The 11259-nt window shown below is 38.4% G+C and overlaps 1 protein-coding gene across 1 annotated transcript; it reads right to left on the reverse strand.

The window, feature by feature from the left end:
- Positions 1-481: 481 nt before the first annotated feature.
- LOC147334243 (low affinity immunoglobulin gamma Fc region receptor III-like) lies at positions 482-10904 on the reverse strand. Its single transcript, XM_086286671.1, has 9 exons — positions 10874-10904; positions 9997-10032; positions 9610-9873; positions 9285-9530; positions 9127-9198; positions 2872-3027; positions 2672-2757; positions 746-808; positions 482-616 (listed from the first exon to the last, which is right to left on the reverse strand). Exons 1-8 carry the CDS (start codon positions 10902-10904, stop codon positions 776-778), a joined length of 924 nt encoding a protein of 307 aa, XP_086142797.1. The 3' UTR covers positions 482-616; positions 746-775.
- Between the last annotated feature and the right edge of the window lie 355 nt (positions 10905-11259).

Below are 11259 nucleotides of genomic sequence, written 5' to 3' on the forward strand. Positions count from 1 at the left end.
CAAGACTACCAGGTCAATGTTTACCAGGTTTAAAGATATTTCAGACTTTAATGTTGAAATGAAATCGATAAAAAGTCTGTCCCGTTACAGAAGAAGAGTGATTATTATGAACAATCACTGATTGTGAACTGGGAAAAAGTTTTGAATGTTATTTTGTCAAAGACAGAAACAGTGCTGCTAGGACAGCTACATATTGCAAAGTAAAAAATGCATGAATTATGTCAAAGTTGCCAAATTCCAGATTGTAAGAGATGCAGCTAATCTATCAGTACCAGAAGTCTATATGATATCTTCCTGAGTAAATACAACTATGGCATGGGGTTTTTTTTGTCTCCTAAAGTGTGGACAGACTGTTGTGGACATGAATACAAGGAACAGTAATGTAATAAAGTCAGATAAAAAGATATAAGTCATAAGCTCTAGTTTTACTTTCATTCTTGGGGCAAATTCTGCTGATCCTATACTTTTGTACTTCGACTTATGTAACATTTTAAAATCAGACCTGACATACCAGTGAAAGGGTTTGGACACATTTCCCATGAGATCATTTCAATAAATATTATGATGACACAAATGTACAAAATACATCTCTTTTCTTCTTTTCTTTTCTTCTGTCCTGCACAGTAAACATTTAGTCAGATCGCAAAACTCTCGATGACAGTAAAGCATTACTGTAGAATGTAACAGTTACAATTCATAACATGATACCAGTGATATTCTGAAAGTGACTAAAGAGCAGCTGTACCTGTTTGTCCATAAATGATGTCTTCAGTTCTCAGGGCTGAGTGGACGGGAACAGGATCACTCTCTGTACAATGAAACACACACAGAGGAAATCATTGCAAATGCTACAAGTTATAAAAGTGTTTTAAAAAAAGACAACAACTTATCACTGCTTCTTATACAATGAAAATATTTCCTAAACATTTCATCAGTTCTTTTTTGTGTGGATAAGACCACACTCGTTATATTTGTTCATTGATTTTAAACAATATGAGAAGAAAAAACACATTTTATCAGAAGGTACAAAACAGACCCACACTTTGTCACACTGTATATACTGTACATCATGTTTAACACAGTGAGGAGAGATCCTTGTTTGTCATCATTTTTCAGCTCAGTGGAAACAGCAGGAGGAGCTGCTGTGATCTTAGGATAGTTTGAGATGCTTCGGTGCAGTTCATTTAAATGTTACTTCAAATACGATTTTCATGCAGAGTTCTAATGTTAGTTGTTAGTTGTTAATGTTGTCTTTTAATTGATCAAAAATAGAATAAAGAGTTCTGTTTTCATGTTTTATACAAATATTCATCATCCAGTCATGACGAAGTTTTTGCATTCAGCTTGGTACATGATGCACTGTTTTCCTGTTAAGCAATTCATCATGTTTTTCCTGTACAAATACATCCTGATCACACGCATAACAACTCTAAGTGAGATGCTGTGCTCTATCATAAACTCGCTCCATCTTCTTCAGCTGTTCTATCACAAGCATAAAACAGATTTAGTCATAAATAGATATATAATGTTTTACATGTGGAACAAAGAACAGCTCATTAACCAGGGATCCTCACACTGGGGCAGGACGATAAGTAAACTATAAAATGATTCAAACCATATCAGCATGTGAGCAGAACTGATCTAAGTTTGATTCTGTTTGCACATTAACAGTCCTGCATGACAACCTGAGCAGATGAAGTATTTTTATCTGACAGAGGAAACATGACGACCACAGAGCTGTTAGTTTCTGTTTACAGACTAACCACAGGCTGAAAAACACACAGCCCAACATGCAGAGAAAAACACTCATTAACGTCAGCTACAAACTCACAACATACAACTCTGTTCTGCCGGCTAAAAACAAATCAGCATAAAACTCCTTTTCTGTCTCCTGTCTCACAACTTCCAGCTTTCTCAGGCTCTCTGCTCTCTGTTGGCCTCTTCATCTCTTCTGGCTTTAGGTGGACCAAAAACACTGGTGAGCACAAGTCCTAGAAGACAAGACTACCAGGTCAATGTTTACCAGGTTTAAAGATATTTAAGACTTTAATGTTGAAATGAAAATGAATGAAAACTTTGTCAAAGACTGAAACAGTGGTGCTAGTGTAGCTACATATTATAATGCAACACTCAGAAACGTTTATAATAAAATATGTATGAATTGTGTTGAAGTTGCCAAATTCCAGAGTGTCTGTGATTATCAGTCGATGCATCTAATCTATCAGTATGAGAGGCCTATGTGATTTCCTTCCTGAGTAAATACAGCTATGGCATTAAGAAATCCTACATGACCTCTTTGAGTTTTTGCATTAAAAAGCTTTTCAGAAAGCTTTGCATCTGAATCAGAGATCAAAGTCACCAATGTTTGAACTTGTATGAGATTTTTTGTACATAAGTTATTGTATTCGTAAAGTTGTGTGACTCATGCACAGCAACGTGACTAGAAGACCCCAAACAAGAGGTTGAAAAATAAAAATAAAAAACTGACGTCACTTTAAAATCGAGACGAAGAAATTGGAAATGTACATATAAATGTAGAAAATACATATAATACAAGGAATATTTAAGGAATTTTAATTGTGTTTAACACATTAGTTTAAGCTCAGTGAGTTCACAGAGTTTTATCTTTTCTTTCAATATAAACATGAACACACAGCATATTAAACACTACCTCTGCTTCTTCTGATTGGCTTTTGTTGATGACTTGAGATTTTCTGTCACCGTACGTGATGTCATCTCCAACGTCTCCCCCATCAGCTGAAATGAGCCAGAATGAAAAGTGAAATGATTTATTGTGTCATACTGTGAGAAACATATTAGTGAATATCATTTCAGAATAATTTACTGTGAAAAACAAAGTCTGAGTCTCACCTTCAGTTTTCCTGTGAACACATGGTCTCCCTAACAGAACCAGTAACACCAGTAAGAACCCACAGATCGATTTAAGAAATGACAGCACAGAGAGAGCAGTGGAGGACAGTGATGGAGGAGAAGTGCATGTAGGAGGAGGTGTGGTGGTGTGTTTGTCTAAAACAAAGCAAACACAGTCATTAAGTTGTCGTCACATTGTGAATGTTGAACCTGCAGAAACACAGACAGGTGAGTGTGTCACCTGTCACAGTGATCCAGCTGGATGGAGACTCTCCATGACCGCTGATGTCACACTTGTAGAGGCCTTCATCAGACCTGGAAACATGCTGGATGGTCATGTGACCTGTAGGCTCTTTTCCGATGAAGACGCCATCTTTGAAGAAAGCAGCTGTGAGGTTGGAGGGAGTGGTCTTTGTTTTACAGAGCAGAGTGACGTCATCTCCCTCCATCACAGGGAGGACAGGACTCTGCAGGATCACTGATCCACCTCAACACAGAGACAAACTACAGCATTTCATCCATTTACACACAGCTTCATCAACACTAACTCCACACACTCAGCTTACCAGTGACTGTCAGGTTAACCATGTTACTGATGGGACCCTCTCTGGACTCACACCAGTAAACTCCACTGTCAACTGTAAAAATGTAGCTGATGCTGCATGAAGAACCAGCTGGTTTTCCCCACCCATCTCCACACTGAGTCCTCTGTTGTTTGCTTGTGTTTCTCCTCAGAGTCCATCCAGCAGAGCTGTCGTCCTCCTCACAGCTCAGAGACACAAAGTCATCTTCAAAGAACTGAGAGCTGCTGGGACTCACAGTCAGACGAGCTGTGAGGGTTACAATGAAAAACTGATGATCTGTTGTGAAACATGAACCCAATCAGGTCATATCAATGAACATTTTTTCAGGTTTAAACTGTGACAGAAGAAGGTTACTGACCTTGGTTTGTTGTGCAGCTCAGCAGTGAGATCAGAACTAAAGAGGAAAGGTTGGTTTGAGTTTTCACAAACACATCAATTCTTCATCAATCAGTCAATCAATCAAGTGATAAGTAATATTATCTCCTGTACTGCTGTGTCCAATAAAGAGAAGAGATTCTGTGCTATTGGGTTTATGCTTCATGTCAAAATGTGAAACTTTTGTATCTTAATCTGGGGAGAGAGGAATTTTTGGTTTATTATTAAGCAGGAAAGATTTTCAGTTTTTGCATTGTTCTACTTTGTTTTCATGCTGTAGCCTTTTTGTATGCACTAAAAGACAGCATGTATATTATTAAATGTGTGTTCACTGTGCAGTTTTTTAAAAAAAAACACTAAATTGCTAAATTCAGTTTTTCCACAAATTGTTCATTTGTGTTAAGACGGCTAAACGTGCTCTTCACAGCTTAAATGCTGCTTTCACTTTCTTGTTTATGTCATTTTTTTTCACCCGTTATAAAAAATTTCAAGATCCAATATTCAAAGCGTTAATTGCCATTTCGACAGATCATTTCTCTGTGCAATGAAATTCTTTCTTTGCTGTCCATATACAAATACAAAGTTAGGCAAGGGTTAAAAGAGCAAGATGAAATAAAAAAAAAGGTAAAGGATAAAAATAATGAAAGATAAAGAAACAAGTACAATTTAAATAATTTAAACAAAAATTAAACAATTTAACAATTTAAAGACGTCTTTTACTTACTGAGCAAACAGCACAGAGAAGTTTCTTTCATTGTTCCTCTCAGTGATGTGATGTGTTTTTCATTTACAGTCTGAAGACACGAGAAAAATAATCCCTTCCCTCTTGCTCTGTGTGCCCCCCACCGACCTCCCACCTTTTTTTTTTTACCTTTTCTGATGTAGGTGGGTGGAAAAAACGAAAACAGAAAATATTTTTTAATCATATAACAAGACAGTGAAAATACTTTATAAAACCAGACTGTCCTCCTTAAAAGAAAAAAGAAGAAGAAAAACCTCTCAGCCAGCTGCTCCAGCACGTTTTCATGACCGAACCATACGTTTTGAAATTAAGCGACCTCTAGCGGTCACAGAGGAAAGGACATGTAAATTACATATTCATGTTTCGTCTGTAAATGTCAAAGAAATATTGAAATGTGGATTTTCTCTTTTTTTTGGTATTATTATTTTTCTTTGTTTGTCAGCTGTGTTGTGCTGTTTATCCCTCTGCATTTCTATCTCACCTTCCTAGTAATCTACACTCGTACAAAAATATACTGGAAGCTGCTCAGAGACAGCTTTGACTGCACATCAGCTCCTGCGTCTCTGCCTCATCTGACTCTATGGAAAATTTACTGTGACTCTAGACCAGAGAGCAACTGGAAGGTTGGGAATATAGACTGGATATTTATATTTTATTGTTTTCATATAATATCTCAGCGACCAGTCCAGCACGCAGCCATGTGTAAAGAATAATGTCATGCCAAGCAACTTTTCACTAGTGGGCACTTAAGCACAAACAGATGTGACTCACAGAGTGAGGAGACAGTTTCAGCAATTTTACACATGAGTAAATCCCTCAGACTGTACATGAAGGCAGCAAACTGATTTAAATTTAATCTAGTGTTGAGGTTTTGATTTGATTAACATTCATTAGAAACCCCAAATAGAAAAGCTGTGAACAGAAAAAGTGCCTGTTTAGGGTTAAAACTAATTCAACATTAGTCTTGGTGAAGTAAAATCTTACCAATTTGACTAACTTTACACAAATTGATACTCAACTCTTCAGACAAACAATTTGTTCGGAGTTATTTCAGCCACTGAAAGATGTTCCTGCTGTTTTTAATCTGTGGTTGAGGTTAAATTGTGTGTCTGTTCTTTCTTATCTGCTCTGAATAAAGGTGTGTATCAGTTAGAAACACAACTCACATTTTGCCATCAGCAATACTTCTGAAACCCACAGAACCACACGACAGGAACAACATGTGACAGCAAAGTTTATTGATGCTGCAGAGAAGGCAGGACAACGCTGTACAGATGACATTCATATTTTAGTTATACTATATACACTCATACAAACACTTAGAGTGTATATTTTAATGAGAAGGCACTAGAGAATATATGCAAATCAACATTGTGTGGCTGTGTGGACCAGTTAGAGACCAGCAGCTGGACATCGGTGGTTGGACTGGTGGACGACTTCAGTGAGGAGTAGACGACGTCTGGCTCTGGTTTAATGTCTGAACACAAACACACACAGTTCAACATGAGAAGAATAAACAGCTCTGTAAACTCATGTTTATGTAAAGTAAATGAACACAACAGGAGAATGTTAGTGAAAGTATCAGAGCATCACAGTTAAAGTCTGAAGAAGAATAAAATCAAATCTTTATGTTAAAGAGAAGTTTATGTATCTGACATCTTACAGACACAAACTCAGTTTCATTAAAACACACACAGAGGACATCACTGCAAATACCACAACTTCTAAATGCACTGTTAGTGTACAGGATGTATGTTAAAAGAACAGAGTTATTGTTCCTCATGTAGCACAAAGATGATGTGATCATCTTTTTTCTACTTTGGAAAATCACCCTCTGGTTGTATTTGGTCACTGGTTATTAACAGTAGGAGAAGAAAAAACCCCACTAATTTTACCACAAGCTACAAAACAGCCCCACACTTTGAAACACACTATCATCAGCACTGTGATGAGAGATCCCAGTTTAGCTTCATGTGTCAGCTCATAGAAAACAACAGGAGGAAGTAGCTGATGTTGGTGAGGATGCAGATAAATGAAATGTTTACAGACAACATCAGCACCCTTCATTATTAATACATAAAATTCAAAATCAAAATAATAATCTGTACCAAACTGCCCTTAAGTTGTGGTTGATATTTCAGCATCTGGCTGAAGTGACTGAAGAGGTGTGAGCATAAAGGGAGTAGGATTTTTTAAATGACAAGTTCTTTCAAATGTAACGTTTCAACAAACGTTCAACGCTCAAAGATCATCAAACACACAAACAGTTTGTCTCACAGTGTGTTGTAGCTAAAGGTTTTGACAAGGAGAGAAATGAAAGTGTTATGACCGTGTGCAGGGAGGCAGGAAAAGGACCCAACATGCAGACTCCTGGAAGCAGAACTTAAACGCAAGGACCACTGCTTTACTGCAGGCATCACTCAAAAACAGAACAAAATAGGAGGGCTAGAAACTGAGCAAGAACCAAAACACACAGGCAGGTCTGAGGGCATGAATGTTAACGATGCGGCAAAGCACAGAGGCAGGCACAGACAATAAATACAGAAGGTCAACAGGGCAAAGAGGGAGAAGCAGGGAGACACAGCTGAGGATAATAACACATGGTAAGAAAGGAGGATGCAAAACTGAGCACACTGACTATTAAGACTAGTGCACAGAGGAGCTGGGGGCAGATAAACATAACGGCACGAGGGTAAACACGGCACAAGAACTCACACAACAATGTACACACATGGAACCAAAACCTAAGAACTAGAACTCAGTAAAAACTAAGGAGCTAGGAATACTTAAGACAGAAACCAAAACCAAGAGACTCACAATGACCAGTGTTGGGAAGGTTACCTTTAAAATGTATTCCATTACAGAATACAGAATACATGCCCCAAAATGTATTCTGTAACGTATTCCGTTACGTTACTCAATGACAGTAACGTATTCTGAATACTTTGGATTACTTAATATATTATCATGCTTTTTACAACAACGTGAATGTACTATTGCTGTGTGATTTATTACTATTACTGAAGGTCCGCGACTCCGAACTGTAGTAAAGGGACCTCTGACTAATACGGCGGGGTCCCTGTCGGCTCGTAGCCGAAAAATAGCTTTACTTTGTTGTCTGGGTCAACTTTTCTTGCGAGAGACAGAGAGAGGCGTTGAAAGGCTGCTCCAACGGAACTTATTGTTTTCGGAGGAAAACACGAACACAGTGTACAGTCGAGTCTTAATAGCTTACTTACAGCTGGGCTCGTCAGGCACTCTTCTTGGCTGCAGTGGTTATTATTATATTTACATGCTTCCAGCTCCCGTTTTTCCTCGATGACAACTCGTACCTTTCCACTCCCCTTTTTCTCCCTCCTCGCGCTCACAGACCCATAACGTGTATGGCAGTCCATTCTCCCTGCAACACGGACTACACTGCCCATGATGCTACATTCTTTAGAGCTATGCTTGTAGCATTCTGCCTGTTAGCTTAGCACAACAACAACAACAACGGAAAGGCGCTCTCTCACCCAGGAAACACACAGTCGCAGAGAGCGAGAGAGCGTCGCCCTGTAACCATGGCAACCGTAACGCTGCCGCCTGGAATAACAGAACGTAGCTGTCAAACAAAACCCAAACAGTCATGACCCGCGACAATATGAAACAGGAAAGTACCGCAGTGTAATCCATTTATTTCAACAAAGTAACTGTATTCTGAATACCACCTTTTTAAACGGTAACTGTAACGGAATACAGTTACTCATATTTTGTTTTTTAAATACGTAACGGAGGTACATGTATTCCGTTACTCCCCAACACTGACAATGACACATGAAATCAAGGAATAACAATACAAACAGAAAACACTGGGTCCCTGACCTAGGACTGTTTCTTCACTCAGAAAAACCAGAACAGGAGATGAAGAGAGGTTGGATTTAAAAGGAAGAAACTGAGGGTGGACAAACTCAAATAATCTTCATCGTGTAAAGAATAAAAAATAAACCAGTGAAACTGGAAGTAAGATGATCTGTGTGTGTGTATTTTCATGGTAAAAAGCTCTTAAAGTGGGAATTCGGCATCCGATTTATGTTGCGCTGGATCATAAACTGTCAAAATGAATTAATTAGTGAGTTCACAGAGTTCATTTAACCATTTTTTATATTTCCTTTGAATATCAACATGAACCCTCAACACACAGCACATTAAATACTACCTCTGCTTCCTCTGATTGGCTGTTGTTGATGACTTGAGCCTTTGCTGTACGTGATGTCATCATCTCCAACTCCTCCCCTGTCAGATAAAAGAAACCAGAATGAACAGCAAAGTAATTTCACTGTTTCATAATCACAGCAGGAAACTGTTTAAATAATTTGTGAATATGACGTTAAAATAATTTACAAAACTTTACTCTGAGAAACTAAACCTGAAAGAGAAACGGCTCAGACTCACTTTCAGATTTCCTTTGAACTTGTTGTCTCACCAGCAGAACCAGTAACACCAGAAGAACCAGAACACAGACTGAACTAATAACTGACACAGTGAGGACAAGAGAAAAGAGTGATAGAGGGACACAGGAGAAATCAGGAGGAGAGGTGGATGTAGGTGGAGGTGTGGATGTAGGTGGAGGTGTGGTGGTGTGTTCCCCTAAAATAAAGCAAACACAGTCATTAAGTTGTCGTCACATTGTGAATGTTGAAAGCTGCAGAAACACAGACAGGTGAGTGTGTCACCTGTGACAGTGATCCAGCTGGATGGAGACTCTCCATGACCGCTGATGTCACACTTGTAGAGGCCTTCATCAGACCTGGAAACATGCTGGATGGTCATGTGACCTGTAGGCTGCTTCCTGATGAGGGAGCCATCTTTATAGAAAGCAGCTGGGAGGTTGGAGGGAGTGGTCTTTGTTTTACAGAGCAGAGTGACGTCATCTCCCTCCATCACAGGGAGGACAGGACTCTGCAGGATCACTGATCCACCTCAACACAGAGACAAACTACAGCATTTCATCCATTTACACACAGCTTCATCAACACTAACTCCACACACTCAGCTTACCAGTGACTGTCAGGTTAACCATGTTGCTGATGGGACCCTCTCTGGACTCACACCAGTAAACTCCACTTTCCAATGAGATGATGAAGCTGATGGTACAAGAAGAACCAGACCATCTTCCCCACCCATCTCCACACTGAGTCCTCTGCCGTCTGCTTGTGTTTCTCTTCAGAGTCCATCCAGCAGAGCTGTCGTCCTCCTCACAGCTCAGAGACACAAAGTCATCTTCAAAGAACTGAGAGCTGCTGGGACTCACAGTCAGACGAGCTGTGAGGGTTAAAATGAAAAACTGATGATCTGTTAGAATTTACATTGTGAAACATGAACCCAATCAGGTCATATCAATGAACATTTATCAGGTTTAAACTGTGACAGAAGAAGGTTACTGACCTTGGTTTGTTGTGCAGCTCAGCAGTGAGATCAGAACTAAAGAGGAAAGGTTGGTTTGAGTTTTCACAAACACATAAATTCTTCATCAATCAGTCAATCAATCAAGTGATAAGTAATATTATCTCCTGTACTGCTGTGTCCAATAAAGAGAAGAGATTCTGTTGTGTTGATTAAAATGCTCCTTTAAAGTCTGATTTATGCTTCATGTCAAAATGTGAAACTTGTCAAATGTCATGACTGCAGTCAGACAAGAATCACATCCATAGACCTAAAAAACAGAACACTGATAAAAATTAACTCAACATAAAAGTCTTTAAATTAAAGTACTTCTATAACAATGTGTCAGAGATCAGTCTAGTCATTGTAGTCTAACATCTACCTTTGTGGTACAGATTATTATTTAGATTTTTATGTTTTGTTAATGAATGCTGCTTATGTTGAATGTAGACATTTTAATGTTTCTGCTCCTGAGCAGAAACAAGCAGTCTTGATCTTCATCTGAGGATGTAGGAATTTTTTTATTATTGTTAAATGAATATAATTCATTTTTTGTTAATATCGTTCTACTTTGTTTTCATGCTTTAGACCTTTTGTATGCATTGAGTAAAAGACAGCCGAGTATCAGTAAAATGTATATCCACAGTACAGTTCTGTTTTTAAAATCACTAAACTGCTAAATTCAGTTTTTCACATCCTATTTTTCTGTAAGATGCTCAAACTTCCTCTTCACAGCTGAAATGTGTCTTCTTTGTGTTTTAAACTTTCTTGAAATACTGTTTCACTTGTTGCTTATGTCATTTTCTTTCATCTGTCATCAATCAACATTCAAAAATTCTGTAAAATAAACTTTAGGTAACCTTAAGAGGTTTTTACTTACTGAGCAGACATTGCAGAGATGTTTCCTCCATCGTTCCTCTCAGTGATGTGACGTGTTTTACATTTATAGAAAATGAATCCCCGCCCTCTTTCTCTGTGCACTCCTGCTATTTCTTTTGGGCTTTTTTTTTGTTTAAAAAAAATCTTGAAACTACCTGTGCAAACACGTTTTCATAACAAAACCAACATTTTAAAATCAAATGATCTCTAGCAGTCATGCACCAAAAGAGATGTGAATAACGTGTTCTTCAGGATGTATGGAAATCTGGATTTTCTTCACTGTGTTTTAGTCACTTTGTGTCAAATGAAGCATGAAACAACATGTGCAGCTTTCTTCAGGACATGTTAACGAAAATCTCTTGGTGACACTCAGTGGCGTGTCTAGAA

Source organism: Aulonocara sp. 'chitande type north' Nkhata Bay, linkage group LG3 (genome assembly GCF_057382095.1).
Source record: "Aulonocara sp. 'chitande type north' Nkhata Bay isolate Kocher_YH1m ecotype deep benthic linkage group LG3, A_spYH_male_GT1.1, whole genome shotgun sequence".
Classification (NCBI taxonomy): Eukaryota; Metazoa; Chordata; class Actinopteri; order Cichliformes; family Cichlidae; genus Aulonocara; species Aulonocara sp. 'chitande type north' Nkhata Bay.